At 48.7% G+C, this 27,321-nt stretch overlaps 1 protein-coding gene across 2 annotated transcripts in view; it reads left to right on the top strand.

The window, feature by feature from the left end:
- The window catches only part of P2RY6 (pyrimidinergic receptor P2Y6), a 51,488-nt gene extending 24,493 nt beyond the window's left edge, over positions 1 to 26,995 (top strand). Inside the window, exons 1-2 of one of the 2 annotated variants that reach the window (XM_028725867.2) lie at positions 8,502 to 9,133; positions 20,103 to 26,995. In XM_028725867.2, the coding sequence (XP_028581700.2) occupies positions 8,620 to 9,133; positions 20,103 to 21,130 (1,542 nt within the window). In that variant the 5' untranslated portion in view covers positions 8,502 to 8,619 and the 3' untranslated portion in view covers positions 21,131 to 26,995. Of the gene's footprint in view, positions 1 to 8,501; positions 9,134 to 20,102 lie in introns of those variants that run through there. The other variant, XM_028725864.2, reaches the window with a different exon arrangement.
- The last annotated feature ends 326 nt before the right edge of the window (positions 26,996 to 27,321 follow it).

Here is a 27,321-nt window from a genome sequence, read left to right as displayed (position 1 = left end):
TCCAGAGGGCACCAGCTTGGGGAAGGCTGGAGCTGGTTGTTTTGGCGAGCTCAGCTTCGTTTTGCAAGCTGGGAAAGTCCCCGGTCTTTATCCTCACCCTAACTGTCAGGCGTGCTTTTCAAGCCGACTTGAAGACTCAAAAGTCTACAAGGAAAACAAAGCCCTGGGGGGAATTTGTTGAGAGATGGAGGAAGCTGATCTTTGATTGCTGATTCCCGGAAGGTAGACAGGAGGAATCATATCTTAGACACAGATCGTATTCTCTTGACTTGATGCTGACATGTACCTCTGCCATTGACGCAACCCGACAGCCAGGCAGGGTTGGGAGGGGCTGGGAAATCATTTAGCAGTCCCTGTGGGCAGGTGAGAAAGCAGCCGGATTTTGATGGAGAAGGTTGCCTAAGGTGAAAGGGTTAAGCACCCTGCTGTGCCCCCTCACTGCTGCTATTTTGCTCACATTTATTCAGCGAGAGAGAGGTGCAGATCGCTTAGAAAGTGGGGAGCCTGGCCCTGTCTCTCCTGCTGTCATTCATCCAGTTTGGCTGTAGAGGTAAAACTTTTCAGGTTGCATGTTGATGGTAAGGATTTGCGCCAAAGGACGGAGAGACTTTATTCATTCGGTTCTGATAAGTAGGACGCACAGGGCTTCTCTGGAAAGGAGCATTTCTGCAGCTAAAAAAGGGGAAATTCCATTTTGGTCTTGTATTCACAGCCAGAATGAAACTTAGCAGATCCTCTGGAGTGCAGAAATGAAAATGGTGTTCAATGTGTGTATGTGCAGAAAATGTACTTCCTCAATCTTCTTTGATGGGCCACTCCAGATGTCGTTTTCGTTGTGCATTCACGATTCTTGATTTCATCTGTTGCAATGATATCCAAGCAGCTGAAGTTGGCATGCACATGGTTCTTGCCCTCCTTATTTAACCACAACAACAACCCTTTGAGGTAGGTTAGGCTGAGAGGCCTGTTGTCTTTGTCCATGGATTTTTCTTGGCAGGGATACTGGAGTGGCTTGCAGGTGGATCACGTTTGGTCAAAACACTCCACTATGACCTGTCCATCTTGGGTGGCCCCGCACGGCATAGCTCATAGCTTCTCTGAGTTATTCAAGCCCCTTCGCCACGGCAAGGCAGTGATCCATGAAGGGGAAGAAATGGAGGCAGTGAGAGATTTTACTTTCTTGGGCTCCATGATCACTGCAGATGGTGACAGCAGTCATGAAATTAAAAGACGCCTACTTCTTGGGAGAAAAGCAATGACAAACCTAGACAGCGTCTTACAAAGCAGAGACATCACCTTGCCAACAAAGGCCCGTATAGTTAAAGCTATGGTTTTCCTAGTAGTGATGTATGGAAGTGAGAGCTGGACCCTAAAGAAGGCTGATCGCTGAAGAATTGATGCTTTTGAATTCTGGTGCTGGAGGAGACTCTTGAGAGTCCCATGGACTGCAAGAAGATCAAACCTCTCCATTCTGAAGGAAATCAGCCCTGAGTGCTCACTGGAAGGACAGATCCTGAAGCTGAGGCTCCAATACTTTGGCCACCTCATGAGAAGAGAAGACCCTGATGTTGGGAAAGATGGAGGGCACAAGGAGAAGGGGACAACAGAGGGCGAGATGGTTGGACAGTGTTCTCGAAGCTACCAGCATGAGTCTGACCAAACTGTGGGAGGCAGTGGAAGACAGGAGTGCCTGGCGTGCTCTGGTCCATGGGGTCACGAAGAGTCGGACACAACTAAACAACAACAAGGTTGAGAGGCAGTGATGGGCAGCGAGGTCACCCAGTGAGAAATTTGAACCCTGATCTCCCAGGTCCATATCTGATACTCTAGCCCAGGGGTCAGCAAGGTTTACCTCGCCTGGACCAGTTCACTCCAGTGGAGGTCCCTCCTTGGGCCAGATTGCGTGCGCGTTCGCATTTTCCGGCGTCTGCGCAGACGTGATTTTTGGCATCTGTGCATGCGCAGACGTGATTTCCGGCGCTGCGGAAGCAAGTCCCCACGCTGCACTGCGCCGGTTCAGTGCAGCATGGGGGGACTCCCTGAGCGGGCGGCTCGGTTTGGGGGTGGCTCATGGGCCGCTTTAACGCCCCCCGTGGGCGGCTTGTGGTCCATTGGCCTTAGGTTGCCGGCCCCTGCTCTAGCCACTACCACCACACTGGTTCTCAGACCGCACTGGCTCTCTCAGGGATGATGTTGGGTGCTTCTACACAATTCTGCTTGTTTTGTTGCCAATCCACATAGCTTCCTGCCCCTCCAGGCAGCAATAATGGGTTATCATTCAAGAAGCGTTGCAAAACAAAAGTGGAATGGCGTGTGGATGACTCATTATAAATCCAGAGTGAATGCATTATTATTGCATCGATGACATGTTCCATGCATATGTAACAGGGCTTCAATGTAAAAGCTCCACATTATATTTTCTTCTTTTTTAAAAAAAGATATTTATTGAAATTTTGAACAGTAAGACAAACTTCACAATCAAAACAAAGAAAAGAAAAAACATTATCACAATCAAATAAAAACAGAAAAATACAATAGAAAACAAAAAAGGTAGAAGAAGAAAAAATAAAAAAGACATTAAAAATCCAATTTCTTACTTATTGTTTTCATAACCCTCCTTCCTGACTTCCTCACATCTCCCTTTTCTGTGTTCCCTTTTACACAATCGTATTCAGCAGTGCCTGACCCTCTTTCAAATCTTATTCTATATTATACATTTCAACTATTATGTCTCCAATTTTTCCCTTTATATCATTTTGTTTAAATTTGACATAATGTTATTCTAGCTTTTTCACCCTTATTCTTTTAAAACATTTTTTACATATTCCTTTCAACTATGTCACTAATGCCATATTGTCTTTGTATCCTGCATCATTTTAGCATTCAAATATTTTGCAATGTTTTTGCAAGTAGTCTTTAAATTTCTTCCAGTCCTCTTCCACTAACTCTTCTCCCAGGTCTCGGATTCTGCCAGTCATTTCTTCCAATTCCATGTAGTCTATCACTTGCATCTGCCATTCTTCCACAGTGGGCAAATCTTGTGTCTTCCACATTATATTTTCATTTTCAAAAAAAAATATCTGCGGCCTGAACCAGGGTTCACACATGTGTGGTGGAAGCGAGGGAGATAATGAGACAGCCATACTTTTAAAGTAACTTTAAAATAACTTTTTGAGGGCTTGCCAGGGGCATTGAGTTGGCCACGGTGAGAAAAGGGTGCTGGTTTAGAAGGGGCTCTGGCCTGATCCTGCAAAGCTTCTTGTGCATTCTGAGCATGTAGTTCATCCCTGAGAGCACCTGGAATGTGGTGTTTTATTGTCAGGTACAATTCTGCCCATATGGTTTTGGAGGAAACTGAGTGAAGAAATTGGCTGTGTTGGCCGAACTCTGCCCTTGAACTCAGCAACCAGTGCAACCCAAACACATCCAGAGTCCAGAATGCGCCCTCATACTTTACCCCAGAAAATATTTGTACGTCCTGACGTCATTGTTTGATCAGAGACTGAGAGGATCGAAGTTATGTGAACTTCTGGCTGGGGGCAATGGCTGAAATTGTGAAACTGGCATTATCAGTGACAAATCCGCTGGTGCGCCCGGGATATACCGTATTTTTTGGTGTATAAGACGCCCCCATGTATAAGACGCTCCCTATTTTGGGGGGCTAAATTTAAAGAAAATGAGGTAAGATGGCCCAGCTGGCAAAGTGGGCAGCCGTTCCCCCCGAGGCACTGCAGATAGGAAGCTCCATAAGCCCTAAACGGCCTCAGCCCAGTATACCTGAAGGAAGAAGAAGAAGAGTTTGGATTTGATATCCCGCCTTTCACTCCCTTTAAGGAGTCTCAAAGCGGCTAACAATCTCCTTTCCCTTCCTCCCCCACAACAAACACTCTGTGAGGTGAGTGGGGCTGAGAGACTTCAAAGAAGTGGGACTGGCCCAAGGTCACCCAGCAGCTGCATGGGGGGGAGCGGAGACGCGAACCCGGTTCCCCAGATTACGAGACTACCGCTCTTAACCACTACACCACACTGGCTCTCCACCTCCATCGTTCTACCATCACTGAGGTCCAGCGCCGAGGGCCTTCTGGTGGTTCCCTCCCTGCAAGAAGCCAAGTTACAGGGAACTAGGCAGAGGGCCTTCTCAGTGGTGGCACCCGCCCTGTGGAACGCCCTCCCATCAGATGTCAAGGAAATAAGCAACTATCTGACTTTTACAAGACATCTGAAGGCAGCCCTGTTTAGGGAAGCTTTTAATGTTTAATAGGTTATTGTATTTTAATATTCTGTTGGAAGCAACCCAGAGTGGCTCAATAGCTTTGGGCAAAACAAAACAAACAACTTTTGTGTCTGGGCTTTTTGAAATAGGGCATCCCTATCTGAGAGGTTTCCACTCTCGCTTTCCTCAGACTTCTCCTTACTGCTTCTTATGGAGAACATCAGCTTCCGTATATGAATCTATTATTCCGTGTGTGTGTGTGTGTGTGTGTGTGTGTGTGTGTGTCTCATAAAGGTAAAGGGACTCCTGACCCTTAGGTCCAGCTGTAGCCCAACTCTGGGGTTGCGGCGCTCATCTCACTTTACTGGCCGAGGGAGCCAGCGTACAGCTTCCAGGTTATGTGGCCAGCAGGACTAAGCCACTTCTGGCGAACCAGAGCAGCACCTGGAAACACCGTTTACCTTCCCGCCGGAGTGGTACCTATTTATCTACTTGCACTGGCATGCTTTCGAACTGCTAGGTTGGCAGGAGCAGGGACTGAGCAATGGGAGCTCACCCCGTCGCGCGGATTCGAACCGCCAACCTTCTGATCACAAGCCCTAGACTCTGTGGTTTAACCCTCGTACTCACTTCCAAACTGGAGATCATTTAAAGAAGCTTACGTAATGAGACTAAAACAGCAATACTACGATAGTGCTAACTCTCAATTAAAGCTTACTTCTTATGTATCCTAGTATTCTTGCAGGGTTTGAAATCCTAAACTTTTGTACGGCTGCATTGATCTGTTGCATGATGGACTTGTCGTGGCCTTTGGCTCTAGAAGAATAAACTTTGACAGAAATGCAATAGCATGCAAACACAAAACCCGGCATTTTAACTTGAGTGAGCTGCTAATTTTCTGCACAGTCTTTAGTGATGCTTTCACGTTGCATCGACAGTCCCGAAGAGGAAGTCAAGGTGTTTGGTTCTTGGAGGGGTTTTTCGAGAGCAAATCAGACTATTTGCACCTGCATATTTGCACAGCTCATATCAAATATTGAAGGATCCAGGGCAATGCGCTTGACTGAGGAGAGGCTTTTGGGACGTTTGTTTAGGCCTTGCGCAGAAAGAAGAAAAGTCAGCGACAGATACGAGAAACTCAACAGTTTTGTCCTGTTGGTGTGGATAGCTTACCTAGCGCCAGAAGGAAAGTAATGTACCCCTTTTTTTAAAAAAAAAACATTTGCGTGCACCAATTTATGTGTGCAGATGCAAATTTAGAAAAGTCTCCTCTAACTTGAGCAGAAATATATAACTCAGGTGGTAGAGAATGAGGCTTGTACTCCCAAGGTTGTGGGTTCGAGCCGCACACTGGGCAAAAAAAATCCTGCATTGCAGGGGGTTGGACTAGAGGACCTTCAGGGTCCCTTCCAGTTTTATGATTCTATAATACATCTCGCCATAATGGTGAAGGCTCTGATAGGTGACCCATGAACTTGCCTGATCTGCTGCGGAGGTGCTCACTGTTGACAGGCAACTTCAAGGCATCTGATGGTCTCTCTCTCTCTTTTGAGTTCTTTATTTTTGGTGCAGATTTTACTGGGCTCCTCCAAGACAGTCCTTTGAAAATCAGACAAACTCATGGAGCAGCAGAATCAACCAGTGGCGACTAGCCAGGATTGCTGTGTTCTACTGCCCCTGCCAGAGGCAGAATGCGCCTGAATTGCTGGGAACTGACAAGTGGAAAGAGCACTTTTGTGCATGGGTCCTACTGGCTGTGAGAGGTTTTTAATATTTTTAATGTTTTTAATATTCTGTTGGGAGCCGCCAGAGTGGCTGGGGAAACCCAGCCAGATGGGTGGGGTATAAATAATAAGTTGTTGTTGTTGTTGTAAAGGTAAGTTAAAGGACCCCTGGACGGTTAAGTCCAGTCAAAGGCGACTATGGGGTTGCGGCGCTCATCTTGCTTTCAGGCCGAGGGAGCCGGCGTTTGTTCACAGACAGCTTTCCGGGTCATGTGGCCAGCAGGACTAAACCGCTTCTGGCACAACGGGACACAGTGACAGAAACCAGAGCGCACGTAAATGCCATTTACCTTCCCGCCATAGCTGTACCTATTTATCTACTTGCACTGGTGTGCTTTCGAACTGCTAGGTTGGCAGGAGCTGGGACAGAGCAACGGGAGCCCACTCCGTCGCGGGGATTCGAACCGCCGACCTTCTGATCGGCAAGCCCAAGAGGCTCAGTGCTTTAGACCACAGCGCCACCCGTGTTCCCCATTGTGAGAACAGGATACTGGGCTACATGGACCATTGGCCTGATCCAGAAGGCTTTTGCTAGGTTCGCAAGTCTGCTGTGCCATCGCATCCAAAGGGAACCAAATCCTGCAACAAGATCTATATTAATATCAAACGACCTTAGGGTTCTTGGCTCGATACGCCCCCTTTGCTCTGCCCTGGCAGAGATCTTCTTACCTTATTTTAACTCTTCATCTTTCCCGTGCCACTTTTTATGGGAGAGAGCTCCCCAGGCCGCTTGCATGCAGAGAGAAGGCACCAAAACTTGAAACATCTCATTCCAGTGAAACGAAACCATGAAAACAGTAGCCTGGAAACAATTTCACAGCCCAGTTTCACAGCTCATATAAAACTAATTTGCAAAACCAATGAGAAACAATTTAAAACCAGCCACACTTTGTTAAATAGTCACTTATACAGCCCAACACTTGGGATTAAAAGCGGCTGGCAATAAATGAATTTTAAAGGCCCCAACTTGGAGCCATTACAGATGGGGGCCTAGCGTCTATCCATTAAGTGGGATATGGGGCCACCAGCAAGAAGCCCTCCCTCTGTGCATTTTGCCGTGCAAGAAGACTTCCTGCGCAAAGTTCATCAAAAGGAGCAGCAATCGCTCAGAGACATCTCGTTTTTGGATCTGACAAGAGTTTGTTCTCTGCGAGCGAGAGCTCGATCTAGATAACCATGTTCTGCCCTCGTCAGCTTGTAGAATTTCCTCCTCTCTCCCTCCCACAGCCTCCCATAATCTGTGTGGGGTCTTCTGCCAAACGCATCTTGGCAGCCCTTGCGTGTGTGTTTATGTGTGCGGCCTTTGTGGAGCAATTGTCGAAACATTTGCGAGCTTGTTGGAGGAGGGAGAAAGTTTGTTTGTGGTTTTGATCAAAGCTGCGCATTGTCCCAGATCAGCCTGACCGGGCCGTCACCTTCCACGTGATGCTGTGAACACGCCTGGAGAGATCCCAGTTGACATGTGTTGCAGGAAACAAGGGTCAAGTCGCTTATCCCTTCTGCTTCCGCCCCCTCGGTGCTTTCTGGCTGCGAAAGCTTTCAAGCGTCAGCCATGGAAGATGCAGCGCTTTCCTGGTTCCCAGGCTCTCCTGGAGTTTCAAAGAGATCATAGAACGGCAGAGTTGGAAGGGACCCACGAGGGTCATCTAGTCCAACCCCTGGAAATGCAGGAATCGCAGCTGAAGAATCCCTGACAGACGGCCACCCAACATTTGCTTCAAAACCTCCAAGAAAGGAGAGTCTACCACAGGGGTCAGCAAACCTTTTCAGCAGGGGGCCGGTCCACTGTCCCTCAGACCTTGTGGGGGGCCGGACTATATTTTGAAAAAAAATAATGAACAAATTCCTATGCCCCACAGATAACCAGAGATGCATTTTAAATAAAAGGACACCTTTTACTCATGTAAAAACATCAGGCAGGCCCCACAAATAACCAGAGATGCATTTTAAATAAAGGCACACATTCAACTCATGTAAAAACCCGCTGATTTCCGGACCATCCGCGGGCCAGATTGAGAAGGCGATTGGGCCAGATCCAGCCCCCGGGCCTTAGTTTGCCTACCCATGGTCTAGCACCTCCACTGTCTTAACAGTTCTTACTGTCAGAAAGGCTCTTCTTGATATTTCGTCGGAATCTCCTTTCTTGTAACTTGAATCGATTGATTTGGGTCCTGTCCTCTGCAGCAGCAGAAAACAAGCTTTCTCCATCTTTTATGTGACATCCCTTGAGATATTTGAAGATGGCCATCATATCTCCTCTCAGTCTCCTCTTTTCCAGGCTAAACATACCCAGCTCCTTCAACCATTCCTCATCAGGCTTGGTTTTCAGAGTCTTGGTTGCCCTCCTCTGCACACACATTCCAGCTTTTTAATGTGTGACATTTTAATGTATTTTTAATCTTTGTTGGGAGCCGCCCAGAGTGGCTGGGGAGGCCCAGCCAAATGGACGGGGTACAAATAAATTATTATTATTATTATTATTATTATTATTATTATTATTATTATTATTATTATATTTTTAAGATTTGCCTTGAGAGAGTCTTTAAACCTCTTTTGTTGACCACCAGCATTGCACTTTCCATTTTTAAGTTCGGAATAGCGCGGTTGCTTTGGGAAACGATTATGCGCTCCCGAGCCTGGAAGTTCAATGTAGCAGCCATGGCCCCAAAGCTGCACTCAGTTCTGTTATCGGCGAATCTTTCTAAGGTCTATTTAAAGCATTTGCTAGAATCTGCAGCCTCCCTCCCATCAGTTCTTCTGCCAGCCATCTTCTGCCACTATTCCAGTGGTCTAAAAGGGGAGTCTGGTTGCACTTCCTTCTGCTGGAGGCACGGCAGATCCTGCTCCCGGTTGCTGCCCGAGATAGTGCTTTTGTGCCAACCATCCCACAACACCAGGATGTGGTTACCGGACAGGTCAGATTTGCTGATCCTATCGCTCTTGCCTCGAGTTTCGTACCCTGCCACCCAGCCATCTGACATCCTGCTTCTGCTTCTACTGCTTCCTCTTGCTGCCTATATAGGGCATCCCCACAGAAGGACTTTCCGAGCCCGGTCACAGCAGGTGGAAAGGCAGCACGGTGGGGGTTGCCGAGGACACCTGAGCCGGTCCAGGAGAAAGAGGCTTTGTCCTGCAGGTACGCAGTTGCGTGCACAGGCGATTTGAAAAGCCAGCCCTTTCGTGCGCCTCTTGCGCTCTCTGCGTGTGGCTAGACCTCCTGAACTAGAGGTGAGGGGGAGACTTGGGGTGGGTTGGCTGGAATTGTAGTAAAGGTTCCTTGGCACGAATCATACTCGTTTTTTAAAGCTAGGTTTAAGGATGAGTGAGGATGGGCAGATTGGCTTCTCATTTCTCCACTCCAAAGTTCGGGTTCTCGTCCACATCAGTTTGCAGAAAAAGTAGTGAAAACCCTGAAAATTTACCTGCATTTTTGTTCTAATTTCTCTCCATGTGCATAGTTTTGAATGCAGTTTTGCCCCATAGCATGTGATTTTGCAAATCAATTTTCTCTTCTCTTCTTAATATTTTATATTCTTTGTTGAAAAATTGTTGCTGTTGTTTAGTCATTTAGTCGTGTCCGACTCTTTGTGACCCCCTGGACCAGAGCACGCCAGGCACTCCTGTCTTCCACTGCCTCCCGCACTTTGGTCAAACTCATGCTGGTAGCTTCGAGAACACTGTCTAACCACCTCGCCCTCTGTCGTCCCCTTCTCCTTGTGCCCTCCATCTTTCCCAGCATCAGTGTCTTCTCCAGGGAGTCTTCTCTTCTCATGAGGTGGCCAAAGTCTTGGAGCCTCAGCTTCAGGATCTGTCCTTCCAGTGAGCATTCGGGGCTGCTTTCCTTCAGAATGGAGAGGTTTTATGTTGAAGAATAAAAAGTACAAAATTACAAGTGCACGGAGTAAGATAAGACACAAAGAAGAGGAAGAAATACTGTAATGTTGCATAGTACCCTCTTTAATTAGACCCTATTCTCTGTCGCTTTGCATAGCTGTTAGTTTAAACAAAGCACAGTGCTCCCAGATAACCCTGATGAGATTTGATTTCACTGGTTTACGTATGCGGTTCCAAGCTCAAGCATACATAGGAACACAGGAAACTGCCTTGTATGAATCAGACCATTGGTCCATCTACTTCAATATTGTCTGCACAGACAGGCAGCAGCTCATTGGCATTCCAGGCAGGAGACATTCCAAGCTTTACCTGAAGAAGTCAGGGCTTGACGCCAGGACATTCAGCATGCAAAACAGGTGGTCAGCCACTGAACTACAGTCCTCTCCCCCCACCCCGGCCCCCCACCCCCAAAAAGCCTTGCAATAGTTAAAATGTGTAAAATCTGGTTTTTGTACTCTTGCCATGATCTATTGAAGCTGGGTATGTTTAGCCTGAAAAAGAGGAGACTGAGAGGAGATAGGATAGCCAAATATCTCAAGGGGTGTCGCATGGAAGAGGGAGCAAACTTGTTTTCTCCTGCTCTGGAGGGTAGGACTCGAACCCATGGCTTCAAGTTACAAGAAAGGAAATTCCAACTAAACATACAGGATAAACTATCTGACAGTAAGAGCGGTTCGGCAGCGGAACGGTCTCCCACAAGAGGTGGTGGACTCTCCTTCCTTGGAGGTTTTTAAGCAGAGGTTGGATGGCCATCTGTCATAGATGCTTTAGCTGAGATTCCTGCATTTTGGGGGGTTGGACTAGATGGCCCTCGGAGATCCCTTCCAACTCTACAATTCTACAATTCTGTGATTCTGTTGTTGTTGTTTAGTCGTTTAGTCATGTCCGCCTCTTCGTGACCCCCTGGACCAGAGCGCGCCAGGCACTCCTGTCTTCCACTGCCTCCCGCAGTTTGGTCAGAGTCATGCTGGTAGCTTCGAGAACACTGTCCAACCATCTCGTCCTCTGTCGTCCCCTTCTCTTTGTGCCCTCCATCTTTGCCAACATCAGGGTCTTTTCCAGGGAGTCTTCTCTTCTCATGAGGTGGCCAAAGTCTTGGAGCCTCAGCTTCACGATCTGTCCTTCCAGTGAGCACTCAGGGCTGATTTCCTTCAGAATGGAGAGATTTGATCTTCTTGCAGTCCATGGGACTCTCAAGAGTCTCCTCCAGCACCAGAATTCAAAAGCATCCATTCTTCGGCGATCAGCCTTCTTTAGGGTCCAGCTCTCACTTCCATACATCACTACTGGGAAAACCATAGCTTTAACTATCCAGACCTTTGTCAGCAAGGTGATGTCTCTGCTTTTTTAAGATGCTGTCTAGTCTGTGATTCTATCCTTGACTAAATTCAATAAATGTATTAAGAGGTCAATGGGTGTCCTTGATCTGAAAACTTCCTCTTAATATCTCTGTTTCGTGCACCCAGAACCGTGTTGCTTTTCTGCACTCCCATCGCAAAGGGGAAAAACTATTACCTTTTGCTGTTCCCCAAAACCAACACTTTCCCAGTGATTTTTTGGATCCCCCTGCCTGGCAACCTCTTGTGTAATTTAAGCCCATGCGATGTGGCCCTGCCTTCTGGGCAGCAGAAAAAGAAGCCTTTGCTTGCAACCTTCGGGCATTTGAAGAGGAATTTTAAGTCTCGCCTCTGAGCTCCATGTATTACACGTCCTCCTTTTTCCCTCTCCCTCTTCTGTTCTAATCCAAACAGTGCCCATTCAAAACCTGAACTTTCTGCCAACTTTAGCTTTAGAAATCCGCTGGGGGTTAAGGTGTCCATTATGCCAGGAGCGCTGGACCAGATTGGTTGGAGAGGTGAGGCAGTTTCTCAACCTCGCAGGTGCCCGGAGACGGCGGTGGGAGGAGACAAAAGTGTCGCTTTCGCACAAATTCAACACCCCGCAAACAATACCACCGCAATTAAGCGCTGTGAAGTTGGTGGAAAGGAGGAACGGTTGGTTCCTTTCATTGCTGGCTACCTAACTGCCTTTCAGCCTTTGTGGAGTGTGAATGGGGTAACAAAAAGGTGTTGTGTGTCTGCCTACGTGACGTTAGCCGCCACGCGCAGTTTGTGACCTTTGCCTGTGAAGGGCATTGCTCTTTGGGGCCGGCTCTGCCATTAGGCAGGAGAGTCACGTGCCTCAGGCAGTTGGATTGGGGTGTCACGAAAAGGCAGGAAATTGCTCGTTCTTTGGGGGATTTTTACGGGGATTTTCGGCTGTTGCGCACCTTGCCTCTTGGGTGGGTCGGTGGGCAGAGGGGGGCATTTGCTGTTCCGCCTCAGGCGGCAAACTATTTTGGACTTGTCTTCAGCAATCCATGGGGAGAGTGATATGAGGGGTGCTACCAGACCCATTGAGGACCCCCAAGTAGCACAGGATGTATGTCTGTCATTCAGGAGTGCTGCCTTTCCCCTGTGACAGTGTGTGCCCAGGATCCGTGCTTTTTCTAGGGGGGTGCATACAGTGGTGCCTCGCAAGACGAAATTAATTCATTCCGCAAGTTTTTTCTTCTTGCGAGTTTTTCGTCTTGCGAAGCACGGTTTCCCATAGGAATGCATTGAAAATCAATCAATGCGTTCCTATGGAAACCGCCTTCAGACCAGGTCCGGGGACAGTCTGTCCCCCGACCTCTTCTGAAGGCTGGGGGGGACAAGGGCTTTTCTTCCCACCCCCAGCATTTTAAAAAACCCTTCTCCGCTGTCCCGGGACGATCTTAAAATGCTGGCGGGCGGGAGCGAAGCCTCCGCTGCCGCCCGCCAGCATTTTTAAAAACCCCGGGACAGCGGGGGACTTCTCCGCTGTCCCGGGGCGATTTAAAAGCCCCCGGGAAGGCAGGCAGGGGGGAGCAAAGACCTTTGCCCCCCCCCGCCGGCCTTCAGAAGAGATCCAGGACCTCTTCTGAAGGCCGGCGGGGGGCAAAAGTCTTTGCTCCCCCCCGCCTGCTTTCAAAAGCCGTCCGGGATAGCGGGAAGCGCTTCCCTGCTATCCCAGACCGCTTTTAAAATGCTGGCGGTGGGGAGCAAAGCCTTTCGGCCCCCGCCGGCCTTCCTGGACCTCTTCTGAAGGCCGGAGGGGGGGGGAAAGGCTTTGCTTCCCACCGCCAGCATTTAAAAGAGGTCCCCGGAGATTTCCCTATGGGCTTTCTTCTTGCGAAGCAAGCCCATAGGGAAATTCGTCTTGCGAAGCAACTCGCAAACGGAAAACCCTTTCGTCTTGCGGGTTTTCCGTCTTGCGAGGCATTCGTCTTGCGGGGCACCACTGTACTCCTAAACATTTTGTGAATCTTTGTACTTTTTTTTTTTTCATTTACTGTATTTATTTCCCCCGGTTTGAACTATCAAATGGTGATTTTCTTCAATCAAAATGAGAGTACCTCTAAACTGGGAACTGCCGCCGAGACCACATAACACTGGTCTTAAAAGACCTACACTGGCCCCCAGGACGTTTCTGAGCACAATTCAAAGTGTTGGTGCAGACCTTGAAAGCCCTAAACGGCCTCGGTCCAGGACAGTGGTACCTCAGGTTCCTTACGCTTCAGGTTACACACTCCGCTAACCCAGAAATAGTGCTTCAGGTTAAGAACTTTGCTCCAGGATAAGAACAGAAATCAGGATCAGGTGGCGCAGCAGGAGGCCCCATTAGCTAAAGTGGTGCTTCAGTTTAAGAACAGTCTCAGGTTAAGAACAGACCTCCAGAACGAATTAAGTTCTTCACCTGAGGTACCACTGTATACCCAAAGGAGCATCTGCACCTCCATCGTTCTGCCCGGACACTGAGGTCCAGCGCTGAGGGCCTTCTGGCGGTTCCCTCCCTGCAAGAAGCCAAGTTACAGGGAACCAGGCAGAGGGCCTTCTCGGTAGTGGCACCCGCCCTGTGGAACGCCCTCCCAGCAGATGTCAAAGTGAAGAACAACCACCAGACTTTTAGAAGACATCTGAAGGCAGCCCCGTTTAGGGAAGCTTTTAATGTTTAAAAGATTATTGTATTTTAATATTCTGTTGGAAGCTGCCCAGAGTGGCTGGGGAAACCCAGCCAGATAGGGAGGGTATAAATAATAAATTATTATTATTATTATTAGGTATTACTATTATTATTGAAAAAAAAGCAGTGGCTGGGGCCAAGGGTGCCATGCAGAGTGCACTAAAATTTGTGGGTGCCCTGCTCCTCCATGGGGAATTTTGTGGGTGCTCTGGCACCCGGGGCCCCAGGGAGTTGGCGCCTACGCTGTCGCTTCTGAGGAGGAACTCATTGTGTGGATTCAGTCCCCCTGGCACTTTCAGATTTCAAACCTAAAAGATTCTGCGAGGATCAACTTGGGATAGGAAACTGGGAGGGGGGATCAATCTGGAAACGCTGTTTACCTTCCCGCTGGTAAGTGGTCCCTATTTATCTACTTGCACCCGGGAGTGCTTTCGAACTGCTAGGTTGGCAGGCGCTGGGACCGAGCAACGGGAGCGCACCCCGCCGCGGGGATTCGAACCGCCAACCTTTCGATCGGCAAGCCCTAGGCGCTGAGGCTTTTACCCACAGTGCCACCCGCATCCCGGCGATAGAACGTAATAGAGCATCGCAAAAGCAGCACAAATCACATAGAGTAATTAACAATCAATGGTGGAACAATGGCAATCTATAAAACACTGTTGACAGAGTTTGGCTGTCGAGTGTTCCTCAATTATTATCTATGAGATGTCATAGAATTGCAGAGTTGGAAGGGACCCTGAGGATGATAATAATAATAATAATAATAATAATAATAATAATAATAATAATAATTTATACCCCACCCATCTGACTGGGCTTCCCCAGTCTGGATGGCTCATTTAGTTCAGCTGCCATTCCATGGTTCTGTGAGTTAAGAACTATGTAGAAACCTTTTAAAAATATTTGAAATTAGAGGTAAAAGAGGTGAAACTCATCAACTGGATAGGCTTGCCCAACAAAAATGTTTTAAGCAGGTGCAAAAACGAGTACAGGAAAGGCACCTGCCTGATGTCAACAATTTGTCAACAAGTGCGGTTATTTGACAAATAGACTGTGGTGGAATCTACACACCTGTTCAAAACGTTGTGGAAATGCTTTTTTACACCATCTGGTGTCACCATAATATACTGCACTTTGCAACACATTCAAAGTGTTTCATTTGCAGCAGTATAGCTGAGTCCTGTATCTCTTTTGACCAGACCATGGGTAGGCAAACTAAGGCCCGGGGGCTGGATCCAGCCCAATCACCTTCTAAATCCGGCCCGTGGACAGTCCAGGAATGAGCGTGTTTTTACATGAGTAGAATGTGCCCTTTTATTTAAAATGCACCTCTGGGTTATTTGTGGGGCCTGCCTGGTGTTTTTAAATGAGTAGAATGTGTGCTTTCATTTAAAATGGGTTATTTGTGGGGCATAGGAATTTGTTCATTCCCCCTCCCCAGAAAATATAGTCCAGCCCCCCACAAGGTCTGAGGGACAGTGGACCGGCCCCCTGCTGAAAAAGTTTGCTGACCCCTGGACCAGACAAATACCTGACCCTTGATTAATTTTCGTTATCCTTCCTGACCCCGATAAAATAAAAAACGACGGGAATAAAAAAATACAATTCCTTCCATGCTGGAGCATTAAAAAGAGTTTGAAATTTGCTGCCCAGGAGGAGCATTTGAGAGAGGCAGGTGGCTTTGTGGCAGCTTCCTCCTCCCTAATTGTGTCAGCGAATTGCCACAGAGTCGGTAGCAGACGATGGATGGACGGCCGTCTCCTCCCGCAAGCAACCCCGCTGGGGACACTTCAGAGCGAAACTTGTGCAAAAGGAGGAAGCGGTTGGTGTGTCAATTTCGGGTGAAAGTGATCCATGGGCACAGGCGAGGGGCGGCCTCCTGCCCTTTGCCGCTGAAAACACAATGCTGCTTGAACGAAAAGGGGCAGAGGAATTAGACTGGCCCTGGGTGCAAGAGGCTGCCTGCCTTCTTATTTTTAGGTTTGAAGTTGCAGATTCCGAGCCAACTATAGGTAAGTGGGGGGGGGGCAAGGTCATAGCTTGAGGGTGAGGCATCCTCTTGGCATGCGCAAGGTTATCTCTCACTTGGACTACTGCAATGCGCCTATGTGGGGCTACCTTTGAAGGTGACCCAGAAACTACAACTAATCCAGAATGCGGCAACTAGACTGGGGACTGGGAGCATAGCTGTCAACTTTTCCCTTTTCTTGCGAGGAATCCTATTCGGAATAAGGGAATTTCCCTTTAAAAAAGGGAAACGTTGACAGCTATGACTGGGAGCGACCGCTGAGACCACATAACACCAGTCTTGAAAGACCTACATTGGCTCCCAGTACGTTTCTGAGCACAATTCAAAGTGTTGGTGCTGACCTTGAAAGCCCTAAATGGCCTCGGCCCAGTAGACCTGAAGGAGCATCTCCACCCCATTATTCTGCCTGGACACTGAGGTCCAGCGCTGAGGGCCTTCTGGCAGTTCCCTCACTGTGAGAAGCCAAGTTGCAGGGAACCAGGCAGAGGGCCTTCTCCGTGGTGGCACCTGCCCTGTGGAACACCCTCCCGCCAGATGTCAAAGAGAACAACTACCAGACTTTTAGAAGACATCTGAAGGCAGCCCTGTTTAGGGAAGCTTTTAATGTTTGATGCATTACTGTATTTTTATATTTTGTTGGAAGCCGCCCGGTGTGGCTGGGGAAGCCCAGCCAGATGGGTGGGCTATAAGTAATAAATGATGATGGTGATGTCCTGAGTTCGGTCCTTGACATCGCCAGGCAGGGCTGGGAACGTTCACTGTCTGAAACTCCAACACAGCCACTGACGGCCAGTGTAGACAGAGAGACAAATTGTTTCATCTGTTTATATACTCTGCCTTGGAGGCAGATTCGGGTTCAACCCCTAGCCTTGCCAGACAGGGCTGGGGATGTCCTGAAACTGCTGCTGATCCGCTGCCCGTCCGTGAAGGCTGTACTGATCTAGGTGGAACCACCGGTCAGAGTCGGCAGAATGGAGCTTCCTATTTAGCTGGTTCCTTGTAAACCTCAAACGTTTCTGCGTAAGGCTGACATGCAGAAGCCTCATGCCTGAGCATTTTCTCTCTCTCTTTCTCTCCCAGTACTTTCCCCAGGAAAACATGCATTTTTAACCCTGAACCGGAGCAAACAGTAACTGCGTTTTCCACCGGCTACCGGTTGCTCCAATTCAGCTGTTAAAAAAAAAAACACCAAACGGGTTTTCCTAGGGTAAACACCAGGAAAATAAAAGAAAAAAAGATCAGACACAGAACTTTAAAACGTGGCGTTGTGGCTATTTGAACTTCTCATTTCGGTTGTGGTTAGCTGCTATCTGATGGTCTCGCTGCGGGTGGTTTTGGTGGGTGGGGAGGGCGGGAGGTGTTGGAGCAAGGAACAGAAATGTCTAAAAATGCACAAGGCCGTAAAAGAACCGGCTTTCCTGGAAACACATGTGCCTTGCATGCTGCTCCGTCACTTGCAGAAGGTGGTAGGGATCGCTTTTCTCCAGTGTCGCCATAAAGAGACAGAAGAAGCGCCCTGGGACTTTATGGTCAAGGGTTAGGGTAAGAAACCCAGTAAATAATGTTGGTGGTGATGCCAGGGACTTTTTGTGTTGATTAAGTGGACCTCTGGCCACCCAGCTGTAGTTTTTTCTTGAGGGCCCGCAGGGAAGGTTTCAGCCTAGGAAACGATTTGAGTTTTAGATGCATCAGTATGGCATGCGGGCAAGCGCCAGGATTTGCACTGAGTTCGGAGCTCAGCCTTTGAAGAGTCTCACCTTCTTTATCTTTTTCTAAAAAGAAGCTCTCCCTTCTGAGATCCACATGCCAGCGGTAGGAAAGGTGCTGTGCCAACAACAGGGGGATAGGTCCCTGCCCCAATGAGCTTCCAATCTGAAATTGCAAGCTCCTTTGGGACAAAGGGCGGGATAGAAATATAATGATGAAACGAAGTAAATTTGACACAAGAGGAGGTGGCAGACAGGGGAAGGAGACAGAGGCAGTGAGTAAACTAGAAGAATATGCACACACACACACACACACACACACACACACACACACACACACCTGCAGTTACATGTCCTTAGGCGCACTTGCAGTGTTTTTTGGGTTTGTATCTTAATATTACTAAATGACATCCTTTTTGCATAACCTGTAATTGTAAGAATGTGCAGGCTTTCGAATGCTTCTTCAGTCAATTCAGTCAACGTAGTTCTGGCATTTAATTGCTTTTTAACAAATACATTGCATATGGATTTAGCTTTTTGCATTTGATCTGTGTTGCGAGCCTCTTCGAGTCCCGGCCTGGGAAAAACGCAGGATATAAATAAATGGATGGGGTTGTGAATGCATCACTCTGTAGCAGGAACAGCTTTGATGTAGGTGCAGCAGAAATTTGATCTCTAGCGCGCGCCCCCCCTTTACTGTTTATCGCCCGGACTTTATCTCCCTGTGCGTCACACGGGTGCCATCTGCTGGCCAGCGAAAGTTAAACCAGGAGATGCGTTTCCCAATTGCAACAGGTCTGACTGGCTTTTATTTTTACTGGGACCAGCCTCCACGGAAATAAACATGTATTCGAATCCTGGAATTGTAGAGTTGGAAGGGAACAAGAGGATCAACTAGTGCAGGAATAGGCAAACTCAGCCCTCCAGGTGTTTCGGGACTACAGCTCCCATCATCCCTAGCTAACAGGACCAGTGGTCAGGGATGATGGGAATTGTAGTCCCAAAAACATAGAATCATAGAATCATAGAGTTGGAAGAGACCACAGGGGCCATCGAGTCCAACCCCCTGCCAGGCAGGAAACACCGTCAGAGCACTCCTGACATATGGTTGTCAAGCCTCTGCTTAAAGACCTCCAAAGAAGGAGACTCCACCACACTCCTTGGCAGCAAATTCCACTGTCAAACAGCTCTTACTGTCAGGAAGTTCTTCCTAATGTTTAGGTGGAATCTTCTTTCTTGTAGTTTGGATCCATTGCTCCGTGTCCGCTTCTCTGGAGCAGCAGAAAACAGCCTTTCTCCCTCCTCTATGTGACATCCTTTTATATATTTGAACATGGCTATCATATCACCCCTTAACCTCCTCTTCTCCAGGCTAAACATGCCCAGCTCCCTTAGCCGTTCCTCATAAGGCATCGTTTCCAGGCCTTTGACCATTTTGGTTGCCCTCCTCTGGACACGTTCCAGTTTGTCAGTGTCCTCCTTGAACTGTGGTGCCCAGAACTGGACACAGTACTCCAGGTGAGGTCTGACCAGAGCAGAATACAGTGGCACTATTACTTCCCTTGATCTAGATGCTATACTCCTATTGCTGCAGCCCAGAATTGCATTGGCTTTTTTAGCTGCCGCGTCACACTGTTGGCTCATGTCAAGTTTGTGGTCAACCAAGACTCCTAGATCCTTTTCACATGTACTGCTCTCAAGCCAGGTGTCCCCCATCTTGTATTTGTGCCTCTCATTTTTTTTGCCCAAGTGCAATACTTTACATTTCTCCCTGTTAAAATTCATCTTGTTTGTTTTGGCCCAGTTCTCTAATCTGGAGGGCCGAGTCGGCCTATGCCTGAACTAGTGACTGTCCAGTCCCCTGCAGTGCAGGAATCTTGTGCACAATGTGAGGCTCAATATGATAATGTAAATTGACTGTTAATTGGGAAATGTATTAATTTGTTTTCTAATTTTGTGTGTGTGTGTGTGTGTGTGTGTGTGTGTGTGTGAATGAAATATTTTTTATTTTATTTTACAAGTGCACATTACCAAATGCATATCCATATTTTGGGATTTCTCCGAATCTCTAGACATCCCACCTTCCCTTGCGCGGGTCCTGTTATCAGCCTTTTCCACTGTATATTATTTCATCATCCAAGTTTTACGTCTCTCCATTTTGTCCATAGCAATTTCTACATTACAAGTGTTATTGCAATCCTGCTAATGTTTTCATCTGCCTGCAGTAAATTGTAATTTCCCCCCCATTCTTGATTAAAGTTTTGATCTTCTTGGCCCCTGAGCTTTCGGCATAGTCCAACAGCTTGGTTTGCCATATTCATCTCTGCTGGGGACTTTGTCTTCTTTCCATCTCTGAGCCAGTAATATTCGTGAACTTATCAATATTTTGATTAAGGAATCTTTTGCCCAGCATGGGGCTCAAACACCTGACCCTCTCTCTGCCTTGTCCACAGATCCTAGCTGCCTCGAGGACAACCCAGGGCTCGATCCAAGCCCAGGAGCTTACAGCATGGATAACCTGACCTCCTCCACCGGCGGCAAGGACTCGTGCACCTACCACGAGGAGTTCAAGCAGATCCTGCTGCCCGTGGTCTACTCGGTGGTCTTCGTCCTGGGGCTGCCCTTGAACTTCATCGTCATCGCCCAGATCTGGCTGTCGCGCAAGTCTCTGACGCGGACCACCATCTACATGCTGAACCTGGCGGTGGCTGACCTCCTCTACGTCTGCTCCCTGCCTCTCCTCATCTACAACTACTCCCAGAAGGACTACTGGCCTTTCGGGGACTTCACCTGCCGGTTCGTGCGCTTCCAGTTCTACACCAACCTGCACGGCAGCATCCTCTTCCTCACCTGCATCAGCATCCAGCGCTACCTGGGCATCTGCCACCCGCTCTCCACCTGGCACAAGAAGAGGGGCAAAGGCTTCACCTGGATGGTCTGTGGGGTCGTGTGGTTCCTGGTGGTCGCCCAGTGCCTGCCCACCTTCGTCTTCGCCGCCACTGGGATCCAGAGGAACCGGACTGTCTGCTACGACCTGAGCCCGCCGGACCGCTCTGCCAGCTACTTCCCTTACGGGATCACCTTGACGGTCACGGGCTTCCTGATCCCCTTCATCTCGATCTTGGGCTGCTACTGCTGCATGACCAAGATCTTGTGCCAGAAGGACGAGATGATCGGGCTTGCCGTCCGCAAGAAGAAGGACAAGGCCATACGGATGATCGTCATCGTGGTCCTGGTCTTCGCCATCAGCTTCTTCCCCTTCCACCTCACTAAGACGCTCTACCTCATCATCCGCTCCATCCCCGAAGTGCCCTGCCTCACCCGGCAAGCCTTCGCCATCGTCTACAAGTGCACCCGGCCGTTTGCCAGCATGAACAGCGTCCTTGACCCCATCCTCTTCTACTTCACCCAGCGCAAATTTCGCGAGAGCACCCGGCACTTGCTGGATAAAGTCAGCTCCAAGTGGAAGCACGACTCGTGAGGGAAGCGTCCGTGATCCTGTGCCAAGGGAGGGTTGGCGACGCCCCGTCTGTGCGGCACCGGGCGCCAGAGGGAGAGCTCGGCCTAGCGCGGCTTCAGAGGCCTAACTCTGGTTGCCATGCCAACCCTATTGGAAGGCCTTGAGAGAATGTCACTGGGCGAACAACGGACCGCCGGGATGCTCTGCTCTCTTTCGCTTGCCTTAGGGCTGCGAGGATTCGCTCCTGCTGGTTTGGGAGATATCTGCTGCCCGTGGCCAGCGCCAATGGTCCTTCGTACCGCCATGCACCCAGAATTGAGTGGCGGAAGAACAGGAGAAATATGACTGGCGTAAAGTCAGGGACATCGAAGCCACCTTCTCCCAAGTCACTCTGCCCGTCCACCTGGCTGTCTTGTCTACCCGGACTGGTAGCAGATCCCCAGGGTTTTTGGCTGGATCCGTACCTGGAAATCACAGAATTGTAGAACTGGATGGGACCCCCAAAGGTCCTCTAGTCCAACCCCCTGCAATGCAGGAATAAATGAGGTGCCATTGGAGACTGAACTTGAGACCTTCTGCATGCTGAGCAAATGTTCTGCTGCTGGGCTATGTTAGCTGAAGGAGAGAGGATCCTGAGAGAGGATCTGTTTAGTGAGATATTCCAGATGGACTGAATGGGCTCTGGGTGACCGCGAGTGGGTGGGTGGGGTCATCGCTTAATTGTTTAAAGCCTTTGGGGGTCACCCAGGCCTTGTTCAAGAAACAGTATTATTACCTTTTCACTGAGAAAGGAGTCCTAGTCTTTCAGATCCCTTCTGGAATCAGGGGGTTCCAAGCATGAGCTGTGAGCAGATCCTTTGATGACAGATCTCCAGCCGGAGAACGAACATCAGCAAATAAATGCAACCCCCCCAAGTTGCTGCGATGAACTGAGAAATGAGGCGTTGTCCCGTCCGGCGAGTCCTCCATCGCCACGTTTCTCTGAAGGGACCCCGCAGAAAAACCACCAGTGTTGATTAATTTGTTGTCATTTCTTTCAGAAGATGTAATAAATTTCAGGCTTGGAAGCTCAGCTTAATATGTACCAGCTCCTGTCTGAGCAACTGTTGTGTGGGAACCACCTTGTGAGCTTTACGAGAGAGTTGCGCTGCAGAATCAGCCTTCGGAAGAATGCCGGCTTTCTCTTTTCCTTGCTTACCCGTAAATCAAGCAAGTTCCTAGTCCTCATGAAATCCATGGTGCCTCTGAATAGCGGGTGCTGGGAACCACAAGTGGGGAGAGTGTTGCTGAGCTCAGGTCTTGCTTGTGGGCTACGCATAAGTGTCTGGTCGGTCCCTGTGAGACCAGGCTGCTGGTGTCAACGCAGTAGGAAGCGTGGTGTAGTGGTTAGAGAGACGATAATAACTGGGTGGGGGGCCCTGGGTTCAAATCCCCGCTTGGTACTGCAGGCACTTTTCCTCTCACGCTAACACACCTCACAGGGTTGTTTGTGAGGCCATGACGAGCCAGGTTGGTGGAGGGAGAGAACTCTGCTCGTTATTCTGAGCCCTTTCAAGGAAAGAGGGGATAAAAATGTAGGCATTTCTGCACATGCATCTTTCCATTTAGGCATGTCAGAGTCATCGTTGCCGTTTAAAGACCTATTTCAGCCAAGCAAAAGGCCAGCTAGGTGCGTGACCTGAGGGAGCCGTACTGGCAGCCACAAAGAGGTGCCTAAGGCAGGGGGCAAATCTGAGATTTCCCACCCCCAGGCTCAGTTTACCTGTCTGCTCTTTTGCACGCTGGTTTCACCTGTGCCTAGGGACGCGGGTGGCGCTGTGGGTTAAACCACAAAGCCTAGGACTTACCGATCAGAAGGTTGGCGGTTTGAATCCCCACGACGGGGTGAGCTCCCGTTGCTCGGTCCCTGCTCCTGCCAACCTAGCAGTTCGAAATCACCTCAAAGTGAAAGTAGATAAATAGGTACCACTCTGACGGGAAGGTAAATGGCGTTTCTGTGCGCTGCTCTGATTTTGCCAGAAGCGGCTTAGTCATGCTGGCCACATGACCCGGAAGCTGTACGCCGGCTCCCTCGGCCAGTAAAGCGAGATGAGTGCCACAACCCCAGAGTCGGTCACGACTGGACCTAATGATCAGGGGTCCCTTTATCTTTACCTTTACCTAGTTGTTAGGACGCAGGTGGTGCTGTGGGTTAAACTACAGAGCCTAGGACTTGCCAATCAGAAGGTCGGCAGTTCGAATCCCCGCGACAGGGTGAGCTCCTGTTGCTCGGTCCCTGCTCCTGCCAACCTAGCAGTTCGAAAACACAGCAAAGTGCAAGTAGATAAATAGGTACTGCTCCAGCGGGAAGGTAAACGGCGTTTCCGTGCGATGCTCTGGTTTGCCAGAAGCGGCTTAGTCATGCTGGCCACATGACCCGGAAGCTGTATGCTGGCTCCCTTGGCCAATAAAGCAAGATGAGCGCCGCAACTCAAGTCAGTCACGACTGGACCTAATGGTCAGGGGTCCCTTTACCTTTACTTCACCTGGGCCAGGAGGACTCCTTGCAAGATCCAGCCAGTCTTAAGGACCGATGTGGTTCTTTCTCCCTGGCAAACCTGCATCTGTTTTCCAAACCCAGCAGCACCAGGAAAGGTGCCGTTCATGGCAGCCCCATGGTAGCCAGTGTGGTGTGTGGCTTGGAGTGTCAGACTAGGACCTGAGAGACTAGGGTTCGAATCCAGGGAGAACCATATATACCACCTTGAGCTTCTTGGAGAAAAAGGTGGAATATACAATAAATTGAAATAATAAACAAACAAGCAACCCACCCACCGGAGCCAATCTTCCCATATGTATTTTTCTCTGCCCTTTGCTTTCAACTACTATTTCATTCCTTGTCCAAATGCATATGGAACAAGTGTTACCTGCAACAAAATGTTGTGGCACATCTCCCCTGCCCCCCAGCAGGAAGTGGTTCCCCCCCCTTTTTTTGATTTCCCAAAATTTCTAAGCAAACAAACAAACATACATACATAGGTAAAGGTAAAGGTACCCCTGCCCGTACGGGCCAGTCTTGACAGACTCTAGGGTTGTGCGCCCATCTCACTCTATAGGCCGGGGGCCAGCGCTGTCCGGAGACACTTCCGGGTCACGTGGCCAGCGTGACAAAGCTGCATCTGGCGAGCCAGCGCAGCACACGGAAACGCCGTTTACCTTCCCGCCAGTAAGCGGTCCCTATTTATCTACTTGCACCTGGGAGTGCTTTCGAACTGCTAGGTTGGCAGGCGCTGGGACCGAACGACGGGAGCGCACCCCGCCGCGGGGATTAGAACCGCCGACCTTTTGATCGGCAGGCCCTAGGCGCTGAGGCTTTTACCCACAGTGCCACCCGCGTCCCAACATACATACATACATACATCTTAATTGTACTTAATCCAATCTTAGTAACATTATTAAGTGACTTCCTCAAATCTCCCTGGGTGAATTTCAGTGTATATCATTGTAACAGTTTTCCAAAACCAATTTTCTCATAAAATTAACTTAGTCACTTAACATCTTTCTTTCTTTTCATTTTAACTTTAAACATGTTACTCTCTAACATCACATATTTAAATCCTAAGCCTATCTGGTATTTGCAAATTTTTCCAATTAAGTTATCTTAACATATTTAACTAAATAGTCTTTGAATTTCCTCCATTCCTCCTGGTACTCCTCCTCCTTCTGGTCGTGGACTCTTCCAGTCAGGTCGGCTAGCTCCAAAAAGTCCATCATCTTCATCTGCCATTCCTCCACTGTTGGGACTTCTTGTGTTTTCCAATTCTTAGCTAACAAAATTCTAGCTGCAGTTGTGGCATACAAAAACAGTCTAACATCTTTCTTGGGCAATTCCAAACCTGTTATTCCAAGAAGAAAGGCCTCTGGTTTCTTAATAAATGTATATTTCAACATTTCCCCCCAATTCATTATAAATCTTCTCCCAGAAGTCTTTCACCCTGGGGCAGGTCCACCACATATGATAAAAAGTACCTTCTTTTTCTTTACACTTCCAACATAAATTATCACCATTATGAGATATCTTTGCCAATTTTACAGGAGTTAAGTACCACCCAGCAGGAAGTGTTGCAGCTTCTGCTAGGCAATTCAGTCCCTCCTCCTGAGGAACTCCAGGTTGTGGAGCATAGCTGTCAACTTACAGATTTGAAAATAAGGGATCAGCAGCCAAAATAAGGGATTTTCTGGGCACAGGTACGTTCAACTTTTGAGCCCCTCCGAGCCAAAGGCAGAAAGCCCAGCCAGCAGCCAAACGAAGCCTCAAGCCTCAAGGAAAACCACCGTCACCTCTCCGCTGGGAAGCGCTGAGCAAAGGCGAGTCCCCAGGCAACGCGGCCAATTTGATCGGCACAAGGCATGCAAGCTCCACCCCCCAGTCGTTCTTAGACTCCTTATTGGGTGAGCAACGCAGCCAAGCAACACAGTTGGAGCCTCCCTCCTCCCTGGCCGGCAGGGAGGGAGGGAGAGGAGCTGCTTCCTTTGAAACCCGGGAAATTTAAGGGACATCATCAATAAGGGACAGCAGCGAGACATGGTGCTGGGATAAGGGACTGTCCCGCCAAATAAGGGATGCTTGACAGCTATGTTGTGGAGCACCTTTTTCATCCCAACAGTCACAAATCCTTCTGAGCAACCTTACAGGATCCAGATTCCAGGAATGGGTGGGGCCGGAAGCAAAATGGGGTGGGGGGGGCAAGATAAGCTATATGATTTTGACCTCTTATATTCCAGACTTTCTTCTCCACACAAACAAAACATCCATCTCCCAGGCAAGCGAGAATTCATCAGAGTTGGAGGACGCATTTGAAAACCAGGCAGAGACATTAATAGGAGAAGCAAAGCAGTGATTGGGCTGGGTGCAGCTGGGGGGGGTGTAGCCTGAGGAGAGTCCCTGGGGCCAGGTGAAGAGGGCTGGAGGGCCACATTCAGGAGCGAGAAAGCAGCAAATCGCACTGTGCAAGTAGGAGTTAACTCCTTATTAGCAAGAACACAATCTGCACAGACTGTGTGGAGTGTCAGGCCTAATGGACACAGCAGTTCATCCCCAGTAGGCCTGGGTCACCCATGGGTCAGTTGCCAAGACTGAAAGTTCCCTCCACCCCACAGCCATCCAAGTCCTCTCCAAGCAATCAGAGACTGCGCCTGCATGTAGCTAACCTCTTCTCTGCTCTTTGCATGCCTCTTCTAGTACTGGGAGACCAGGAGGGAAGAGGAGTGTGTTGCAGCAGGAGCGAGAGACACCTAGGACTCTTCACCAGCGGGACTCATCCCTGCCTCTTGGCCTGCTTCCACTCCTGGTTCTGTACTTCTCTGCCACAGAATCTCCCCGCTCATGAAGCCCTGTTCCCTTTCCATCTTCTGACACCTCCTCCTCCTCCCAGTCCTTTCCCTTTCTGCACCTACTGAGCTTGTTTAAGGCTCTCTGGGCCCATGGCTGGTGTTGTGATTTTTCATTTCAGAAATGCAGATCTGGGGGGGGGGGGGCTGCCCTCTGCCTGTCGACGCCTCCCTCTCGCTTCTCACCCCGAGTTTTAAGAGTAAGCGACGCCTTGCTTTGCAAATGGTCTCTGTACCCATGTAGGTGAATTTGAATGCTGCAAAATATTACGCCTCCCTTTGCAAGATGTTCCCAGTATTTACTTTTTTCCTTTCAAGCTTCATCTCTATAAATAACTAGCTGTCTCGCTTAAATTTCCCCCCTCCTGTGTGTCCTTGCTGTTTGCTGTTGTGGGTTGAGGATTTGTGAATGCCTTTGAGAATGTCTTTGTAAGCTCCTTGGGGCAGGGAACGGTATTTGTATCACTTCCTGTGGTCCTCTCTAAATAAAAAGAGTTCTCCTGCCTGCACCTCTCACATGTTGCCCTGTTGTCCAGCTTTGTTATGCGCACAAAAGTTAAAGTAAATTGTACAGCGTTCGTGGTGGTGGTGGACGATTCTAGATTCAATAGCTTTTTGTGTGGAACAATTTGATCCTCTGGGGTGTCTGATAATAATAATAATAATAATAATAATAATAATAATAATAATTAGTATTATTAGTATTATTATTATTTATATCCCCCTCCCCAGACAAGACTGGTCTCAGGGCGGCTAACAACCAATAATTAAAACAAGTTGATTCAAATACAACTTAAAAACAAGATTAAAATACAACATTAAAATGCAGCCTCATCACAGGA

Source organism: Podarcis muralis, chromosome 4 (assembly GCF_964188315.1).
Source record: "Podarcis muralis chromosome 4, rPodMur119.hap1.1, whole genome shotgun sequence".
Taxonomy (NCBI): domain Eukaryota; kingdom Metazoa; phylum Chordata; class Lepidosauria; order Squamata; family Lacertidae; genus Podarcis; species Podarcis muralis.
The sequence above is the reverse complement of the archived record's forward strand: the minus strand, read 5'-3'. Positions and strand labels throughout refer to the sequence as shown.